At 42.1% G+C, this 22,106-nt stretch overlaps 1 protein-coding gene across 18 annotated transcripts in view; it reads right to left on the bottom strand.

Annotated features, from left to right (window-relative positions):
• Positions 1-22,106, bottom strand: part of NME8 (NME/NM23 family member 8) — a 62,058-nt gene that overhangs the window by 34,892 nt on the left and 5,060 nt on the right. For 3 of the 18 annotated variants that reach the window (XM_065583783.1, XM_008169668.4, XM_065583786.1), the window contains exons 1-8: positions 14,342-14,485; positions 13,041-13,093; positions 11,445-11,481; positions 11,293-11,350; positions 9,559-9,665; positions 7,386-7,457; positions 4,625-4,741; positions 3,359-3,425 (exon numbers count right to left, since the gene is read on the bottom strand). In XM_065583783.1, the coding sequence (XP_065439855.1) occupies positions 3,359-3,425; positions 4,625-4,741; positions 7,386-7,457; positions 9,559-9,665; positions 11,293-11,350; positions 11,445-11,477 (454 nt within the window). In that variant the 5' untranslated portion in view covers positions 11,478-11,481; positions 13,041-13,093; positions 14,342-14,485. Of the gene's footprint in view, positions 1-3,358; positions 3,426-4,624; positions 4,742-7,385; positions 7,458-9,096; positions 9,160-9,558; positions 9,666-11,292; positions 11,351-11,444; positions 11,482-13,040; positions 13,094-14,341; positions 14,486-18,800; positions 18,928-22,106 lie in introns of those variants that run through there. The other 15 variants (XM_065583790.1, XM_065583799.1, XM_065583788.1 and 12 more) reach the window with 14 other exon arrangements.

The raw sequence follows: 22,106 nt of genomic DNA, 5'->3' as shown, positions 1-22,106 counted from the left end.
CTGTAAGGGAAAAGACTCTGAAAAAAGCCAGGAAAGAGGGCAGGTAAGTGAGAATCTGCAGAGGAAAGATACTTGCATAACACCATTTAGAGGTAAATAGACTTAAAAAAAGTAAGTCTTAATTTTATGCTTGAGGTTAACAGCTGACCCACAGTTGGCACTTGGGAAAGTCTCTGACCACTGGACACTTGATCTTCAGCATTGCTATATCATGACATAGTCAATATGGTTCTGCATCATACTTTCAGGTGACTTCCACGCATATAAACAGCAAGAGAATTCTAAAGAGTAATAACATGACTGGTATGTTCACAGTGGTCAGACTTCTTATTAAAAGGTTATCCCCATGATCAAATATTATAAAAGATGATGATGGCAGAGTCCTCACTGAGGGTGATGATATTAAATGTAGGTGGAGAGATTAATGTGTCCATATGTAGTCTCAGCAGAGAATACAGGATGACAGAAAAGGGTATAAAGCTGGAGCCAGAGCCATCAATCCTGCAAGAGGAAGTGGTGCATACTATTATGAAAATGAAGACTGTGAAAGCACCAGAGATAGATAACATGCTTGAAGAATTGTTAAAACAATTGGCAAATGTGGTACTGATCTTATGTGGAAAACTTATAATGATGTATGGATGACTAGAAATTGGCCGGAGCACTGAATGTAGGGAATCTTTCTGTCCTTACCAAATAAGGAAGACATAATAGAGTGTAAAGTATCAGAGGGGTAGCCATGTCAGTCTGAATCTGTAAAAAGCAACAGAGGGTCCTGTGGCACCTTTAAGACTGACAGAAGTATTGGGAGCATAAGCTTTCATGGGTAAGAACCTCACTTCTTGCATCTGAAGAAGTGAGGTTCTCACCCACAAAAGCTTATGCTCCCAATACTTCTGTTAGTCTTAAAGGTGCCACAGGACCCTCTGTTATAATAGAGTGTACTAACTATCATATCATCTCCCTGACATAGCACACAAGCAAAGTTCTACTCTACATAATCTAGGATCGCATGAAAGGAAGGACAGAAGCAGAACTATTACCCCAACAAGCTGGTTTCAAAGAGGCACAAGTAACCAAATCATGAACATCCATCACATCATTGAAAAATGCATAGAGTACAATCACTCATAGATCACGTGCTTCACTGACGACTCAAAAGCTTTTGATATGGTCTGACATGACTATCTTTTGGAAGATATTAGCAGACAAGAGGATTCCAAAGCATCTTATTGAGCTAATTGCAGGTCTCTACCACCACCAATAGACCACCGTGCAAACAGTAGTAGGCAACAGTGAGTGGTTTTCCACTGGGCAGGGTGTTATTTTATCCCCAAGCCTCTTTAACATATGCACAGAATTTATTATGAGACAAGCCTTGGAAGGTTTTAGCAAAGTGGAGGGGCTAGGATTTGCATTCGTGGACCTCTCTTAATCAACCTCAGATCTTGTGAGGACACAACACTCTTTGCTACATCCACCAATGCAGTGGAAAAAACGTTTGGGTCTGCAAAAACAACTAATGAGGAATACAGATTATTCCTGCATACAATGGAAACAAAATGCATGAACGTTAAACACAGCTAATAAAACCAGGATGCAAGAGGGCATCACAATTAACAGACAAGTTGTAGAGGCAGCAGATGAATTTAATTATTTAGGATCATATATATCCAACCAAGGAGGCTGTTCCAGCGAAACTGGAAGAAAAACTAGGGATGGCTTTGAGAAAAACTGTGGCATCTTGAAATGTACAAAGATGCAACTGGTGAAAAGCTTTTTTTTTTTCCATAGTGGTTTATGGATGTGAATGGTGGGAAGATAATATCGCTGACAAGAAGAGAACTGAAGCTTTGGAAATGTGGTGCTGGTGAAGATTCTTGTACATCTCTTAGGCATTTGCCTTTTGTCTATGTTAGAAATATTAGTGAAGAGAAGCAGACCCTGATGTCAGAAATCAAGAGATGTAAACTTATGTACTTTGGTCACATTAGGCACAGTGATGTTATGAAAGTTGTTATGGAAGGAATGGTGGAGGGTCTTTGTAGTATGGAATGACTAGCAAGGAGAGATGCAAGGATGGTGTGTGGCAGATCACTAAAGGTTACATGCTGACTGCTCGAAGTTAGCGAGGGAAGAACGTGACAGCTTCCAAAACTTCTGCTATGTTGTCACGGATATTCAGATATGAATAAATGGATTTACTTAGCCTTCTTTCTTCTTTGAGATTTGCCTTTGCAGAATCCTATTTTGGGGAGAATGACAAGCATTTACAGCCCGAGGACCTAGGGCTAAGAAGTGATAAATTTAACCGAGATTGAAAAGAACTACGTTCCTGAAACAAGCAACTGCCCTAATTCTTGCATGAAAGCGCTGAAGTCGCATTTCAATAGTGTTGTTTCAATGAAGAAGAGCTGGATAGACGTGCTAAAGGGCTGGAAATACTGTATCACTGTTACCCTGCAAATCGCCTTTTTCCCTGGGCCTGTTTTGCTTTTTGCCAATACTGCAGACCTCCCAGATAGTTGGCCTACAACTGCTTGGATTGTAGATGGTGTCTAACTTGACTTTCCTCCTTTCCTCTTTTAAATCTTGTAAATCCAGGGATCTGGTAGTTTTACTCATCTCTTAATTTCTCCATTGGGTGACTAGTTCTACTAGGCGTTAAAACAAGCCTGTGCTCTAAAATGCAGGAGCAGTCATTCTGGCTTGCACTTCTTGTGGTAGGCCAGATGTAAAAGGCCACATGTGAATATCTCAGAAAAAACAATGTAGCTACAGATCTTGCAATTGCTGCACTCATAGCATATTTGCTGACATTTTGTCCTTCACATGTACCACTAACAAAATTAGACTCGGTTCTGTGAGACTCTGGAGAATACTGTATGTGAAAGGGGGCTCTCATTTGTATCCCAACAAAATTCATACTCTTAGGCCTTTACAAGATGCACAGCTTTTAGGTGCCATGTTGTTCTTAGTCACCATTTTTTACCATAACTTTTCTGTCATGGATGCTATATTAAGTTAGAAGACAATTCAAAGTTCAAATTAAACCCTTTGCTACAGGCATTGAGAGCTCCATCATGTTAAATCTTCATAGAGTTGGATCCAGATCTCAGACATTATAGAGAAATAATAATTAATAATAACAACATAAGCATATCTGATTATTTTGACCATTTTACAACATTTATATGCACCTGCGTGTGATAATTTGACTCCTTCCACAATAATCTCTCAAGTTACCAAATGAATCAAAGGAAAATTTTATCACTGGACATACCAAATAACTAACAAGATACCTGTTTGAGTTTTTTCTTTGTACTAATAACTGTAAAATAATTAAAATATAATTTACCTTCAAGTTGGCTTTCTTCACTATATACTTCTGCTGTTTTCTCTTCTAAAAACACAAGCTCTTGTACCTAAGAAAATAGCAGTTTTCATGTTGTTGTTATTCTGATAAAATTATAGTGTCAGTATAAAGTTAATATTGAGGAAGTATGGGCCAGTGTATAGCCCACTGGGAATCATGAGACCTGGGTGCCATTCCTGGCTCTGCCAGCAATGTTGAGCAAGTCACTCCTTCGTTCTTTCTCTGCTTCCCCTCTCTGAAAAACTCCCTGCAACATTAACTTAGTGCAAGATAATACCAACATCAACATTTAAGCTGCTTCTTTTTCTGCTTCTAAACTTTTTTTTGCAGATTTTGTGGAACCTTGTGCCAGCCCAGACATGCAAGTCTTCTCTTAAATTAGGGGGAAACCCTAACACTTTTATACCTTACAATATGAGAGACTCCTCATTACATTAATTTTAAAGAAACATAAAGATGGACATAACCGTGGAAATTTCCAACCTATTTCTCTGCTAAATGTAGAATATAAAGTAAACACCAAAATTCTAGCAACACAACTAAATTATTTAATCTCAATTATTCACAAAGTTCAAGTGGGTTTTGAAATAGGCAGGCTTGCTGCCGCTAACACAAGCAAAATAATTTAAGTCACCAAGCTCAGCTACCAGTTATCTCTTCAGCAGTTTTATCCCGAGAAGCTAATAATATATTTGATAGGGTATAATGTTATCTCATACAGTACTATGAGAATTTAGGTTTGTTCTGATTTTTCTTAACTGAGTTGTAGTCCATTACAATTTCTCTTTTGCATCTATACAGATAAATGGAATTCTTTCACCTGCATTTCAGTAGGAAAGAGGAATTAGGTAAGAACTGTCCCCTTTCCCGTATTCTCTCGAGCCCATAATAAAATAGGTAAGAAAAATGTCCAGCATTGAAAGTATAAAAATAAATAAAGAAATAAATACAAAGTTCAGTTTTTATGCTGGTGATATTTTTGTTAGTGAAGAATCTCTCCTCTGCATACAGATCAGTTTGTAAAATTACCAGTATCATTTGGATAAGTACCACTTAATGGAAGTTTCTAAAAGATGAGATACATGCTAGTTCATGGTAAAGATAGTGGTATCCACAAAAATAAAAATGAAATATGAACAGTAAAAGAAATAAAAACAGCACCACAAGCATAGAAAGAGACCATGCAAATGTAATAAAAATATTAATTTATATTTAAACTTGATAAGAAAACAGTTATCTAGTGAGTACCTCAGGGCGTTCTATTTCCCCTGCTAAAATTTTCCTCTCTTCTTCTAATAGCTTTATTACTGTCTTACTGAGAAGTGGTGCATTTGTGCCTCGCACCATTGCTATAATTTTGCCATCCTGTAAAAAATAAATGATAAAATAACACTCTCAGTAAGATCTACTAATTTAGTTTTGCACATTTAATTGACTTCTAACACAACCTATTTTTCACCAGCAATAGACAGTTACCATGATACTGTGTTCTAAAACTAGAAGTTGTAGCAATGTATCACTGCAGATAGACTGATTTGCAAAACAGGTGATGAATCAAAAACACAGGGCTAAAATCAGTGATATCAAAGAAAACTGACTGTTATTCCCATTATTTGTTATTCTGTTATTGCTTAACATAAGTCCTATCTCAAAAGTTTCAGAGGGTTTACAATTTAGAACCTGGCATTTTCTAATGTCTAATTCAACGGATGCGTAATGGGCTACAGAGCATTTCATCATCAACATTTCAAATATAGCCTAGTTGGCCTAAAATTATCATCCAACTGCTCAACAGTGTCCTACATGAAATAAGTTGGTGGTCTCAGTCAAGTTCCTATTGAGCAGTTGTCTACTTAGCACAGACCATGGTCACAATTGGCAATGACTGGACTGTTACCTCTGTTAGCAGCTCTGCTGAAAGGTCAGCAATTGAATGGGTATAGAGCAGTGGTCCCCAAACTGTGGGGCGCAGTGGAACGTTCAGGGGGGCACGCAGCAAAACCCGGGCTAGCCCCCAGCCGCAGCTCTACTCCACCCCCTGCTCCGCTCCCAATTGCAGCTCCACTCCACCCCATGCCGCAGCTCTCCTCTGTCCCCAGCCACAGCTCCACCTCTAGCCACAGGTCCTCCCCCATCCCAATTCTGCCCCCAGCTTCTCCTCTGCAGAGCCAACTGTGTGGTAATCGGGAGAGGGCAGGCATGCAGACAGATTCCGTTATAGGTGTGTGTGGGGGGGTGCTACAGGAAAATGTTGGGCACCACGGGTATAGAGAATGAACTTCCTTCTGACCCAGTACTTAATTTGTGCCAGGACTTAGCCTTACCACCTCTAGGCTTAGGTTCATAGCGCCGGCACCTCTGGGCTTGCTGCATCAGTTATGAATGTAAAAAAATTGCTTGAGCCCCGGCACCTCTTCCATTTCAAATTAAGCCCTGCTTTCACCCTTAGAAGTTCTTCCTCCAGGTTGAATATGTGGCAGGATAGGGATGCTACTACTATTGACGCCCAAGCTGTATTTGTTCTGTAATTGCCAAAATTTGCTATCCTTATTTGAGCAAAATTCCTATTGGAGATGATAAGAGTTTTGCTCAATTAAGGACTGCCAAATCTGGTCCTCAATAAATAGTGCAACAAAATGTCCAGGACTAGCAATCAGACACCTTGCACAAATCCACTTACAATTAATTTGCTTAAAATTCAAAAGAAATTTGAAGGAAAGAATTTAGAAAGCCTGATTCTCATTTACACTAAATTCCCTTTACACTGGTCTAGCTATATAAAGAGGCCTTAAGGCATGTGTAAACATAATTTGTATCCACAATTAGGACCGTTTGCATTGATAGAATGGTGTAAAGGGACATTAGTATTAATGAGAATCAGGCCTAAATTTTCCTTCTCTTACTGTTCTCTGTCCTTGTTTCCATCTCTTCCCATTTTCCCCTCCCCATTTTTGACTATTCTTGCTTTTTGGTTACTCTCTTCCTCCTTTGGGATCTGACCCTGTGCCCACTAAAGTTAATCACAAAGTTTCCATTTACTTCACTGGTACAGAATTAGACCTTTCTTGCTTTCACTTCCTATCCTCCTCGTTTCCAGGTTTCCTCCCTCCACTATTTGTCTCTCCTCATCTCAGTTCTAGTTCCTCCATTTTCCAACAGCTTCCTTCACTACTCTCCCTTCTGTGCTTCACTCTTCTGCTCATTGCTCCACCATATACACCTCCACTCCGATATAACACGACCCGATATAACACGAATTCAGATATAATGTGGTAGGGATAGCTCAGTGGTTTGAGTATTGGCCTACTAATCCCAGGGTCGTGAGCTCAATCCTTGAGAGGGCCACTTGGGGATCTGGGGCAAAATCAGTACTTGGTCCTCCTATTGAAGGCAGGGGGCTGGATTTGATTACCTTTCAAGGTCCCTTCCAGTTCTAGGAGATGGGATATTTAAAGCAGTGCTCCGGGGGGATGGGGCTGTGCACTCCGGTGGATCAAAGCAAGTTTGATATAACACGGTAAGATTTTTTTGGCTCCCGAGGACAGCGTTATATCGAGGTAGAGATGTATATGCATGAGCAGCACAGTGAAACTGGCTAGCTTTTGGTGAGATCAGAGAAGCTGTTAATTTCACGTGGCTGCATTTATATAGAGTGGAGTATCCTTAATGCACCCTGGTTATTAGCCTCTAGCTGCTGGAATCCAAATCTCAAAACTTCCAAGTACAATAAAACACTTGCCTACGGAGTTAGCAACCAGGCCTGGCATAATATACTGTAGTATAATGGAGAATTTTCTTCTCCTGTTAGCAGAAGTACTATGCTAATACCCCTTCTTCTGTGCATGCCAAGAACATATAAAATATGATTCACTGTTAAAATGACTGGAATGTACAATATGCAACAATATCCTATACACTAAAATTGTAAAGATGTAATTCACATTTGTACAGCTTTACATTTATTTTCAATATACTGAAAAAATAACAAAAATAGGCAGCACAAACTTACAACACAAAAGAGAAAAACAGGTTCACATTTGTCTCTAAATGTCTGCAGGGTCACAATGCTGTCAGCCTCTGCCTAAAATAAGGGCAAATAGATTATGATTGATAGATAGATATTTGAGAACTTTTACAGAATTATTCTCAAACCGTGGTTTTGTGGATCAATAGTAGTCCTTAAAACACTTGCTGGTGGTCAACATTGCTGGTCACATGGGGCAGGCTTTACTTCTTGTTTACAGCTGCTAAATCACATTAAAAGTACTGTGTCCTAGTATTGCTTTTTGAGGTAAGTAATGGCTGTAATTGCCATTGGAATGTCATAGGATCACACATGGGAAAGTCCCATGACATTTCAATGGGAGGGAAAGTGGTCTATTGTATTAACTCTCTGCTAAGATGTGATCCACACTATATAAAGATTTGAGAATCCCATGAATTACATTTATTAACAGTTACTTCTTGTTTTATAAATGTATTTTACATACACATATACACACAAATCCAAAAACTGTTTGAACTAACACTGATGAATTATACTTGGCAAGGTTTTAACATAGTATTTATTTTAAAATAACTAGATCACAAGCACTATATAATATTGTTGTTCAATTTATCAATGATAGAGGTACTAATTGAAGGGAGACCTGAATGGAAATGAACGGTTTACACTTCTGGGCCACCAGAGTCCTGAATTAATACAGTCACTCTGGGTGAAAGGTATGATGTTAATGAAACAGTATAACAACCCCAAATAATAATATTGCAGATGTAAACATTTACATATGCTGGCAGGAATAAATTACGGATATAAAGTAAGTGCAGATGAAGGGACAGCAGCTAGATGTATGAAAACAGATGGAATGAACAGGCTTGAGCTCTTATTTTAAAAGCCATGCGGGGCTGCAAATAGCCTGGATAGTAGAGGTATGGCTGAAAACCTGGGGTCTGATTCTGATTTCACAATGGTTTTGCATTAGTATAACCTCATTGACTTCAGTGGTATGAGATTACAATTCGCTGTTTGGTGTTTTGGGCTTGTTACTCTATGTTTTGTATGTACACATATACACACCTAGGTGTGTATGACTTTTTTAAAAAAGCTTTAAATATTTGATATATATGGGGTTGGATTTTTAGAATCAGAGTTTAATAGGAGGAGATCTGTGTAAAAGATCTGTAGGATAAAAACCTTGCGGACTTGTCTGTTGACTTAATGGTAGTGATCCACATTTGTAGGTCAGACCTACAATGATCTCCATTAAAAGAGCATTTGCCAACGGTCACTACATAGTGGTATCTGCAATTATACAGTTTTGCTCTGTGTTTACAGATGAAGATATCAGTGGTAACTCTATTGGTAATGGTTAGCGCATGATGCTTTTTATGGCTATTGCCATAGGCAAGACAGGTTGCTTCTGTCATCTTGCTCTCTGGGGCTTCAGAGAATGCAACAAAAACAATTTGCAGCCATACCGACAAGTATTATAAACTTGATAGTTCAATATCTGGATGGGAACTCAGAATGAACCTGTGAAACACATATATCTTTAGTGCATTAGATTGTAGCTGCCATTTTATCTTGCTCTTCTGGATGAACTTTTTCTCGAAAACATTTTAAATCTATTTGTTTTTCAGCTTCCCCCTCTTTGTTCCTTTTTAAATATAACATAGGAAATTATACGGAAAAGCAAGAAAAACAAAAGGAAGTTACTGACCTGATTTTCAGAAGTGATGAGCACCCACAACTTCTATGGTCTTCAGAGGAAGTTTCAGCACTTCTGAAAGTCAGGCTATATGGTTATGCAATGTTAAGACTTGGATTTTTAAACATGCAAGTCGGTATATTCAGAGATATGGTTCCCCCAGTAATCTCAACTCTATCTCACAGTATGTATGCATTATAAGAATGTTCTTCATTACACTATTGTCTAGTATGTCTTTTCCATAATTAACTTGTATGATTCTAGCTTATGCCTTATCTTATTATAGATCCTTCCCTATCCATTATATACTTTGATCGTCCTCTTTTAAGAAGTCATTCAGAAAAAGAGACAAGCAAGCCAAATTCACCAATGACTCCACTGGTACTCAGATACTATGGTGATAGGTACTCTATAAATAGATAGATACAGAAATACATTTGACACTGACGCTCTAAATAGAATTTACATCCTTACCACAGCAAAATGCAAAAGGTCATCTTCACCATGCTCATTTTTTAGTTTTCTGAATAAATTTACCACCGCTTTGCAAGGCCCACACCAAGCCTGATAAACATCTATTACTGAAAGTATAAAAAATTAGGATGAAACTCACCTGTTTCATATAGTTTATAAAATAAAATGTTTTTGTAAATGTATAAGGTTAGTCCTGCAGTGGCATTGGCATACATGTATTTCTAAGTCTATTTCTGGTCTCTTTTTCTTCTGAAAAACATTAAGTTTTGGTATTATCTCTTACACAAATTAGGTTTCAACTTAAATGTCTTAGTCTGTAAGAGTAGTTATTTATTTATATATTTTGTGGTGGGGAATGCAGTTATATTAATGTCTCCTTCCCCTATTCCTTTGTCTTGGTTCACCTTCCTTTCCTGTGCCCACTCTTAGTTGTCTCTCCCTCCTTTGGCCCTTTTATCAGTTGTCTCTTTCCATGCCCTGCCGCTCCTTTTTGGGCTGTTTCCCTCCTTCCTAAGATCATGTATGTTGTCTCTCTCTCTCAACCTTACTCACAACCCATTGGTTTTCTCTCTTGCTCCCCTGATCACTTCACCCACGATCTGTTCTCCCTCTTTAGATACCCTGTTTCCCCGAAAATAAGACAGTGTCTTATATTAATTTTTGCTCCCAAAGATGCGCTAGGTCTTATTTTCAGGGGATGTCTTATTTTTCAATGAAGAAGAATACGGTACACATTTTTTTGCCTTATTATCGGGGAGGTCTTATTATCGGGGGGATGCCTTATATTACAACGAGAGGCAAAACTGTAAGTAGGCCTTATTTTCGGAGGATGTCTTATTTTCGGGGAAACAGGGTAGCATTCCTACTAAATTTAACAGATATTGATGCTAAGCTTACATACAAACTGAGGGGAGTGAAGAAAATACATACTATGTACACTCTTGAAAGCACACAATTTATAACACAATTGCTTTTGTCTTATGCCAGATACAATTGTGCATGAATAGGAACATAAAACTCATTCTACCGATTAGTTCGATTTTACTGAGTAATTGAAAATATTGACCTATCAGGACTGTCACCCACCACTTCCCAGACATGAAGTCTTTTCAGAACTTTTTTTTTTTAAACACCCATGCATGATATCCAGTATGGTTTAAATTCACTGCTTTGCAAAGGAGTATGTGACAATCACTCATCACTACAGAACCCTTTTGTGTTTGAATTGCAGACAGACACAATGAATTGGTTTTTGTATCTTTCGTGTGATTGGATTGATATTGTGACAGTTCCAAAATGGCCAATGCAAGAGGCACAGTTGGGTGTTATATGGAGGAGCCATGAGATCTGAGTTCACATGGATTAATTTGCCAGGAACTCCTTTCATACTATAGGTGGTATGGAGAGCCAGTAACCATACAGCCAGCCTTCAGGCTGGTGAAGCAGCTGTGGAGTGGCTGCAGTGCAGACCTGTGTTTTGCCCCCAGTTTAGGAATGTGAATTTCAAATCCTTTGAGTCTTCATGTAAAATAGCTACACAGAGCATATTTACTTAGGCTTTTTGGAGGTTTCTAGAACTCTTTGCTTTGAGGGGCAAGCCACAGGAAGTGGCAGTTTGACGAAGTGTGTGCACAGTGAGAAGTAACTGGGCAGGAAGAGGTCACAAAAATAAAAAGATTGATAAAAATGCACACACATTTCATTATGTGAGATTAATAGAAAAAATAATAGTACCTGTTACACCTTTAGTCAGCAACATTTCATCCCATTGACTTTGATTGGTTATTACTACCTGAGATAAAACAAACCCAGAATTTAATATCTCTAAAAATGTCAACAATTTTATTGAACTCTTGAATTATTCAAGTAACAAACAAGATTTATACCTGTAGTTGAACTTCTTTCTTCTTTCCTGCCATTTTCCTGTGATTACATGAAACACAGCAAACATAAAACACTTCTAAAATATACTATTGTTGCTCGATACGTTTAGCTCCATATAAATTGTGGCTTGGGGAACTGATTTACACAAAATGCCTTTTCCATACAATAGTATTCTATGGGCGAGATCCTCAGCTGATTAAGATCAGCATAGCTCCACTAAAGTCAATGTGGCTATGTCGATTTACACCAGCTGAGGATCTATCCCTAAATATAGCTGACTTCACTAGAGCTAAACTGATTGGCACTAGCTAAGGATCTCATCTTGAAATTCACTATTTATTTACAGATTAAGACATAGCACAGGAAACCACATTACAAAGTTCACATTTTCAACATATTGGGGTCTTCAGGACATTTTGGTCTCCATGTCGTTCTATCTCCCATTGCACTGATGAGACTGCCTACACGGACACTGGGTGGAATGGAAGTTGCTGTGACATGAACATATTTCCACAAAGTATTGGAGTAAGAGCTTCAACTCAAAGGGCATCAATTCAAAATTTGTCATTCATGATCTGAGATATATTTAGCCTAATGACCTGCACATAACTCATTATAAGGTTAAGATTTTTGTCATGGTTATTTTGAGTAAAAGTTACGGACAGCTCACGGGCAATAAACAAAAATTCACAGAAGCCCACAATCTAAACTATCCAGACCAGGCCTTTCCCTCATTCTAATGTATGTTAATATGTATCCTTGTTCTTTGCAGATGATTTTCTACAGATATCTGAATAGGGTTTTGTAGAAAAGCTAACTTGGTTTATTTATTGGTAAGTTTTTTAGTTAAGTTTCAGTTTATTTTCAATTAATAGATGAGATCTTTTCCCAGTCCATGCTGTACTACATCATTTTTGTTTCTTTTACAATTGAAATAAAATTTTTAGGTAAAAAGCCACTGATTTGAGTGGGAAAATACACATCTATCTATATTTGAACTCCAGTTTTACAACTAAAGAGGAATGAATATCTCACTGGACAGGTAGTGGGATACAAAACATTTCACTTTCAGGAATTGATTCAAATCAGTTGTTTTTGTCTAATGGCTGTTGGGAGACCAACATAAAATGAATTGGTGGCCTCAGTCCATTTCCTAGTGCACAAGAGTTCACTTAACAAAATCACCACCATGACTGTCATTCTTGATGACAATATCACCAGAGAAGTCAAACAGTGAATGTATATGCACACTGAACTGTCCTGTCAATTCTATAGTTGGTCCCTTCAGACTAGGGTTGAGGCATATTGGCTAATGAGAGAAATCTTGTCCTGCTGCCTGCTTGTGTACCTGTTCTGTGGAAAAGAGAACTTCACTTTGTATGTGTGTCAGCCTGACACCTTCCATCAAAAAATAAAATAAAACTTAAAAGTACAGGTTTATTTAAAAAACTTCAATTCGGGCAGTGGGCCTGCACCATTGGCATGTGGCAATATATCTGTATCTAGGCATTTTATCTCCCTCCTTACACTATCCCAAATAGCTTAGGGGAGATGGTGCATAAAAAACTGCCAGGTCATGACATGCTTTATGAATTTACCAATATTAGTAACTGGTATTCAGCAGATTTGGTCTTTTCCTGCTTGTTAGCCACTGTTATGGAGAGATCAGGAGAATTACACTCTTACAACACAATCAATAATAGCCCCATAACACATACAACATAGCACCAGGCATGCATATACTTCCCAACTGACATGCACATAGTCCCCAACGTGCTGACACATATTCCCAGATTGCAATGTACACACACAATATGCTACCACACACAAATACATACACACTGACTGGCACATTATGCACAGATCCACAATGCTGAGATGACATATGAATACACAATTTCCTTCACACATGCAGATGCACAAAATGCTAAGTCACAAACTGGCACAACAGGTTCCCACACTAACACATCCTGACAAAACATACAGTGTGACAAACAAATGCCCCCTCTGACTGAGGCACGCCCAGCCTGGAGACCCACAATACCCTGAAATTCAATCATTGTCCTAGGTACGTTGCTGTACACATCTTCTCACCAACACACACAGACAGCATATCAGCACACACATATGCTCAATATCTCGTGCATATTGACAAATTCACATGCAGACCACACTGACACATAATAATGCATACACATGCATGCGCTGACGGACAAATCACCACATACCCATACACATCCACCCACATGCATACACATAGGGGACTCTGACACGCACAACTTTTAACACATACCTGCACACAAACCACACATAAGCAGACTTAGGGCCCCAAGAAGCTCCAGGTGCTCCCAGTTTAATATTGCCCCCAGCCCCAAATACCACTCATCTTATCTAACATGGTTTCTTTAACAGTGTGTTAACATTGTTGGGATATTTTTTGGTTTGTGGAAATAATGCAATTAGTGTTGTAGAGGGTGGCTGATGGGTAAGGGGGGGGGTCCGAAATATTCCTCCTTATAGTCCCCAATAGGGTAGCTTTACCTGTGTGTGCACAAGACACCCTTTGCACACACCTAGTCCTCTGACACACATCTGCACACACGTGACACTGGCACACACCAGTACATAGACAGAAACATGAAACTGACCCCTGCACACACATGCAACAGACACACATTTGCGACACTGGTGCATGCTTGCACACACGCATGACACTGGCACACACCTGCACACATACATGCAACAGACACACACACCCAACACTGACACACACCTGCACACAGACGAGCGACAGTCACTCATGCCACTGACATACACGCCCAACACGAACACACACCATTGCACACACGGGCGGCACCGACACCCCGTGCACACACAGGGCTCACACTCGTGCACACACCCTGAGCGCTCTGGCACACGCTTGGCACACGCTACGCGCACGCCCCAGCCTGCAGAGGGCTGTTACGGCGACGGCAGCAGCAGCACGCGGCTAGCGGCGGATAACGGCCCCCCCAGCCTGCGCCCGACAGGCCCAACCAGAGAGAGCGAGAACGTTCCAAAACCGTTGGTCCCGCTCCCTCGTCACTGCTCCGCCCACTTCTCCACCCGCCCTCGCTCATCAAGGATGGGTGCGGCTCTCGGAGAGCAACGCGCATGCGCGACGCTGATAAATTCCACGGGTGCGCTGCCTTAGGGGAAGGGGTGGGTGATTCGCTGCAGCGCACGCGGTTGTAGTATGGCGCTGTCTCCCGGCTTCCCTTCTTTCTGCCCACTGAGGGAGGGGGACTAATACGAATTCGCTCTCCTTCTCCTTGCTGAGTGTCTAGACTCTATCTGGTGCCGCATTGCGGGCTGGAAGGGGGAAGGTTGGCGGGGCAAGGATTTTGGCGGGAAGGAGCTTTTGCTTATGGGGGTTGAGTGGGTGGGGGAAAGCAGACCACTCATTGGACACCTCCCAGGATGTTGGAAGCTTTAGATTAGTTATCAAGTCATAGGCTGTGCAGCGATGGTAGATTTCTAGTTCTCCTTATGCAACCCATGGCATTAACAGGGATCCCAGTGTTATCTAGCAACTTGGAAAAATCTTTAGGTGTTGAGTTCACCTTGCTCCTTATCCTTTTCTGTGATATCTGAGGTTTAATTGGGAAAGACACCATTCCTATATCTGCTGTGCTAAGTAAAATACTTCTGGGAAAGGGTAGTAAGTGATGCAACTATGAAAAGCATATGTAGGTCCACATCTGAGTGACCACTAAACACGGGAAGAGTATTTTTCTTTTACATGTATTAATCACTTACATTGTAATTATGTGTGTAATATGTGATGTAAAGGAAATAGGCAGTCTAGATCATAGGCTGATCTATAAGATGCTTTGGCTTAAGTTGGAGGAAAGTTGTTTGCATAGTATTTCAAAACAAAGAAATTAAGGCAAAACTTAATCCTCTTTCAGTAAAGCTGGAAGCTTTTAGGTTTAAGAGTGACTCTAATTTTGTTATGGAAAAGAAACAAGAATTGATGCACTAGCAATCAGTCTTACAGAATGCACAACCATGTAATGTAAAACTAGTTTAAAACAAAGGGATACCTACATCACAAATCTCATGATTTGAAAACTAGTATCTGACTGGAAGGGACCTTGAGTCATCTAGTCCAATTCCCTGCAATCATTGCAGGACTAAATATTATCTAGACCATCCCTGACCGGTGTCTGTCTAACCCAGGGGTTCTCAAACTGGAGGTTGGGACCCCTTGGGGTTGTGAGGTTATTACATGGCGGGTCATGAGCTTGTTGCCTGCCTAAAAAGGCCTCGAGATGGTAAACGGGTCCGTCGCCCGGTGTGCTTGGCACCAATAAAGACACCAAGGGGAGAAAGCAAGCCAAGTTTATTTCAGAGCTCTGAAATGGCACTAGGAGACCAGCATGTCTCAAATCAAGTGCAGCACATACAAATAAAATTTTCCCTTTTATATTCCAAGCAGTTTCTGTGTAAGCCTTTGTCTATTTCACCCTTACCCCTCCCTTCCAGACAACAGTTACAGCAGGTACACAGTGTGCATGTTAGAAACTTTCCCATTCACATGCTTATCTTTTGGCCTTGCAAGGCCTGTTTACAGCAGTCTGAGCAAAACAGCAGCTGTATGCTAGAGAAAAGCTGACCCTTACATTTCTGCTTCAGCATGTAAGCAGTTAGCACAGAAGTAGGTGAGAGTTCACAAAATGGAGTCACTGTGGCTCAGGTAGGCCCAGAGCAGAAGAGCTTCATCGGCACTTTTGGCCTTCCACTCTCCCGAGTTACCTGGTAGCTATGCCTAGTGACACCAACAATCCCTCCTTTGAGAACACTCAACAAACCTTTGTCAGAGTTTTCTCATACTCTAAAGACAAAATGCGATTAAGTTCCATACGATTGGGATCATCAATGAGAGAATATAAGGGAACTTCTGGGGTATGGGAGGTACAAATCTTACATATGAGCAAAAGAAAAGGACAAAACATACCACCACACCTGTGAGCAAGATGCGAACAATGCTTCCCCCTATACCCCCTAGTTCCCCTAAACCAGGTATCCAACTCCAAAGGGAATCCAAAATAGTGGGTTCCCCTTCCTGGGCCTTCCACTGAATCGATCCACTAAGACAAGGAGGTACCTGTACCCTTGGGTCCTGGGAAACTCAGTAAAGTCTATTTGCCACACCAATCCTGGGCCTGGGGTAGGTTCCAGGGTGGCTGGTAACACTGCTACTCCTGGTCGAGGGTTGTTCTTTTGGCAGATTAAACATCCAGCCTGTACCTGTGATGCTAGGGGTTTAAGTCTAGAGGTTAGAAAATATTTATTCATAAGCTGGGTAAGAGCCCCTTTGTCTGCGTGTGTGGTCTGATGCAGTTTCTGCAACACCGGAACTGTGCAGGCCCTTGGGCAGGAGGATTTTTCCCTCTGTGGAATAAAGCCATCCCTCTTTCTCCTGGAGACCGAGACTGTCAGCCAGGTTTCTGTCCTCTTGGGAGTACTGAGGGGCTGCAAGCTCACCTACTGATGGGATAAGGGCATGCATTTGGGCATTCTCCTCTGTTGGTGACTTCAGGGTAGCAGCTCGCTTAGCTTCCCTGTCTGCTCTGGCATTGCCCTTGGTTACATCTTGATCTTCCCTCTGATGAGCTTTGCAATGTACCACTGCTACTACTGAGGGGAGTTGTACCGCTTCTAACAGCCGGAGAATTTGAGACCCATGCTTAACCGGAGAACCTTGGGCTGTTAGCATTCCCCTTTGCTTCCACAAACCAGCGTGAACATGCAATACCCCAAAAGCATACTTTGAGTCAGTAAAGATATTAACCCATTTGTCTTTTGCCAGCTCGAGTGCACGAGTCAGGGCCACTAGTTCAGCAAGTTGGGCAGATGTCCGAGCCGGTAAACTTCCAGCTTCCACGGTATCATGAAGAGACACAACAGCATAACCCGCCCTCCTTTGCCCATCCACAACAGTACTACTTCCATCTGTATACCATTCCAAGTCAGCATTTGGGAGTGGCTGATCCTTTAGATCTGGGCGGCTAGAGTACTGAACATCTATGATTTCCAGACAGTCATGTCCCTGTTTTTCTGTCTCTGGTAGCAGTGTAGCTGGATTAAGGGAGGGACAGGTCTGCAGGGTGACTTCAGGATTCTCTAACAACTTCGCCTGGTACCGAGCAACCCGAGCCTGTGTGAGCCAAAGACCACCCTTAGTATCCAGCAGGGCTTGAACTATATGGGGAACATACACCTGCACAGTTCCTCCCTGTGTCAGGTTTTCAGCTTCCCCAAGCACTAGGGCAGTAGCTGCGACCGCCCTCAAACAGGCTGGCCATCCCTTTGAAACTTGATCCAGTTGCTCAGGGTACATCTACACTACAGGGGGGAGTCGATTTAAGATACGCAAATTCAGCTACGTGAATAGCGTAGCTGAATTCGACGTATCAGAGCCGACTTACCCCGTTGTGAGGACGGCGGCAAAATCGACTTCTGCGGCTTTCCGTCGGCGGCGCTTACTACCACCTCCGCTGGTGGAGTAAGAGCGCCGATTCGGGGATCGATTGTCGCGTCCCAATGGGACGCAATAAATCGATCCCCAAGAGGTCGATTTCTACCCGCCGATTCAGGCGGGTAGTGTAGACCTAGCCTTAGAGAAGTATGCCACAGGACGTTTCCAGGCATCTGGTAACTGAAATGCCCTGTCCGCTTCTGGGGACCAGTGAAAGGGGTCATGATCCGCTCCCTTAACACATTCATACAGAGGTTTAGCCCACAGTCCACTACCCTGTATCCTCGGAGTCCAATAAAATTCAAGAGACTCACAGTAGCTCTGAGACAAGGGATTAGACCCACAGCAGCAATTAGCAAATCATCTACCTATTGCAGAAAGAGGGCTTTGTCCGAATTATCCCACTCCTCCAAGTCTCTGGCCAAAGCCTGTCCGAACAGAGTGGGGAAATTTTAAATCCCTGGGCCAATACTATCCAGCAAAGCTGCTTCTTAACCCTTCTGTTGTCCTCCTTATGCCTTGCAGTATTTTGCAGATCTCATAGTTGCTTGGGCACATTCAGGCCCCCCTTTCTCTTGGTTGTTAGCCAAGTCTTGGCTGTGAACAATGTCCTTGGACTGAGCCTGCTAGCTGTATTTTTCTCTCAGTTAACTCACTCTGTGCTCTTTCCTTCTCTCTTTCTTGGCTTCTTCTAACTTCCAAAAGAACCTTCCACTCTTCACTCATACACCTTTTCTCCAACCATTAACACATACACATTGCCATTATACATCCTTTCAGTAACATAACTTCTGTACAGAGCTTTGAAGCAACAAACCAGGACGAGCACACTCACTTCTGAGGATTCCACTCGGTACAACCTCTGGTATCCAATAGCTTTCCCTTTCAAACTTTAAATGCCTTCTCTGTCTTCATCCCTAGCCTTAGCTATAATCTGATTCCGCTCCACTTCAGACAACAAGGTTCTCATAAGTATATTGCAGTCATCCCAGTCAGGCTTATGGCTAGCGACACACCCTTCAAAGACTGAAATAAACCTGCTTGGATTCGTCGAGAACTCCCCTGCCTCTGCCTGAAAGCAGCTAGATGTACAGGGTTAAAAGCAACATGAGAATACACTGACACTATCTGGGCTGCACGATCCTGGGTTCCTGGACAGACTACCACACTCTCAGTAATCAACGGATACAATCCCACCAAGGGGGGGCGGGTACTCTCTGGAGCCTGTGGGGGTGGAGGAGCCGAAGGGGACACCGATTCTGCCATTACAACTATCATAACTATAAAGGGAAGGGTAACAGCTGTCCTGTGTACAGTACTATAAAATCCCTCCTGGCCAGAGACTCCAAAATCCTTTTCCCTGTAAAGGGTTAAGAAGCTCAGGTAACCTGGCTGGCATCTGACCTAAAGGACCAATAAGGGGACAAGATACTTTCAGATCTTGGGGGGGGAAGGTTTTTGTTTGTGTTCTTTGTTTGGGAGTGTGTTCGTTCTTGGGACTGAGAGGGACCAGACATCAATCCAGGTTCTCCACATCTTTCTAAACAAGTCTCTCCTATTTCTAACTTGTAAGTAAATAGCCAGGCAAGGCGTGTTAGTTTTCCTTTGTTTTCTCAACTTGTAAATGTACCTTTTACTAGAGTGTTTATCTTTGTTTGCTGTACTTTGAACCTGAGACTAGAGGGGAGTCCTCTGAGCTCTTTAAGTTTGATTACCCTGTAAGGTTAATTTCCATACTGATTTTACAGAGATGATTTTTACTTTTTTTCTTTAAAAGCCTTCTTTTTAAGAACCTGATTGATTTTTCCTTGTTTTTAAGATCCAAGGGGTTTGGATCTTGATTCACCAGGAGTTGGTGGGAGGAAGGAGGGGGGATGGTTAATTTCTCCTTGTTTTAGATCCCAAGGGGATTAGATCTGTGTTCACCAGGAGTTGGTGGGAGGAAGGAGGGGGGATGGTTAATTTCTCCTTGTTTTAAGATCCAAGGGGTTTGGATCTGTACTCACCAGGGAATTGGTGAAAGGTTTCTCAGGGCTTCTCAGGGAGGGAAAAATTGGGAAATGGTGGCAGCGGAACCAGAGCTAAGCTGGTAGTTAAGCTTAGAAGTTTTCATGCAGGCCCCTACATTTGTACCCTAAAGTTCAAAGTGGGGATCCAGCCTTGATATGGTGGTAGAGCGGTGGGATCATTTTAAACCCAAAAGCCAGTGAGATTTTTTTTTCCTTCTAGTTGCTTGGAAAGCCGAGCTGGAGGTAGATAGATGCATATCTTATCTCTCTTTGCCTGAAGGCAGAGGTGTTAAGTTTTTTTTAACAAGGTCCGTTGTTAAGAGAAGTGTTCAAATGAGCAAACAAAAGACAGGGTAGAAGGAATTTACAAGCTGAATTGTTTTTTTTCTTTTTACATCCTCGGGAGTAGCTAGTTGGAAAGTCTCTGTTAACTCAGCAGCAGCCAGAGCTGAGAGCTTCCCAGTTTCAGTCAACTGCAGAGGGGGTGACCCAGCACAAGAAAACAGGAAAATGACTACAAAAGAAGAAAAAGCCAAAGAGGAGGCCCATAAGAGAGCTATGGAGCTGAAAGAAAAAGAGATAGAGCTGAGAGACAGAGAAGAGAAAGCCAAAGAAGAGGCCCACAAGAGAGCTATGGAGCTGAAAGAAAAAGAGATAGAGCTGAGAGACAGAGAAGAAAAAGCCAAAGAGGAGGCCCACAAGAGAGAGATGGAGCTGAAAGAAAAAGAGATGGAGGAGAGAGAAAAAGAAAGGAAGCATGAACTGGAAGTAGCAAAGTCTAAGCAGGATGCACCAGGCAATCATAACAACCCCCCTCCAGGTACCACTTCCCATCCCAGAAAATTCCCCACCTACAAGGCAGGCGATGATACTGAGGCCTTCTTAGAAAATTTTGAAAGGGCCTGCCTTGGATACAGCATCGCTGCAGACCAGTACATGGTAGAGCTGAGGCCGCAGGTCAGTGGACCCTTAGCAGAGGTGGCGGCTGAAATGCCTAAGGAACACATGAACAGTTATGAACTTTTTAAAAACAAGGCCAGACTCAGAATGGGGCTAACACCTGAGCATGCCTGTCGGCGGTTCAGAGCCCTAAAGTGGAAACCCGATGTGTCATTTACCCGTCATGCCTACCACATTGACAAAAATTGTGATGCCTGGGTATCAGGAGCAAATGTTAAATCTCTGGAAGATCTGCTTTCCCTAGTAAAAATGGAGCAGTTTTTAGAGGGTGTTCCTGAGGAAATAGAAAGGTACATCCTAGATAGGAAGCCCAAAACTGTAACTGAGGCGGGGGAGATTGGAGCCAAATGGGTGGAGGTGGCAGAAAAGAAAAAAACTAGTAGCAGTTGGAGCGAATATCAGAAGGGGCAAGCCAAAACAAAACCTTACCACCGGGGACAACCCAAGGCCCCACCCACATCCCAAGGGAAACCCCAGACGCCTTCTCACCCCACCACACAGTCTCCACCAACCAACATCATCCCGGTGATACCTTAGCAGGGCGATGTTTTAAATGCAATGAACTGGGACATATAAAGGCTCACTGCCCCAAGAACCCCAACCGGTTACAGTTCATTACACCCCAATCACACCAAAGATCCCCAAACCCAGATGCCTCTCTCATACCCTCGGAGCGAAGGGAAACCTTGAGAGTGGGCGGAAAGAAGGTTACCGCTTGGAGGGACACTGGGGCTCAAGTGTCAACTATCCACCAATCCCTAGTGGACCCCAAACTCATCAACCCGGAGGCTACAGTGACAATTCAACCCTTCGTGTCACAGTCTGTAACCTTGCCTACAGCCACGTTGCATGTCCAGTACAAGGGCTGGTCAGGAATGTGGACTTTTGCAGTCTATGACAATTATCCCATTCCCATGCTGCTGGGGGAAGATTTGGCCAACCATGTGAAGCTAGCCAAGAGGGTGGGAATAGTCACCCGCAGCCAGGCTAAGCAAGCTTTCACCCCCATTCCTGTTCCTGAGCCGTCCACCAGGGCCCCGTCTGTGTTACCGGAGACCCAGACAAAGGTGGTGGAACTGGATCCCCTGCCAACGACTGCAACAGCCGTAGTGGATCCAATCCCAGAGACCCAGCCAAAGCCAGTCCCAGAACCAGAACTGGCAATGCAACCA

This window comes from Chrysemys picta, chromosome 2 (genome assembly GCF_011386835.1).
Source record: "Chrysemys picta bellii isolate R12L10 chromosome 2, ASM1138683v2, whole genome shotgun sequence".
Taxonomy (NCBI): domain Eukaryota; kingdom Metazoa; phylum Chordata; order Testudines; family Emydidae; genus Chrysemys; species Chrysemys picta.
Note: the sequence above shows the minus strand (reverse complement) of the source record. Positions and strands in the feature narration are given on the sequence as shown.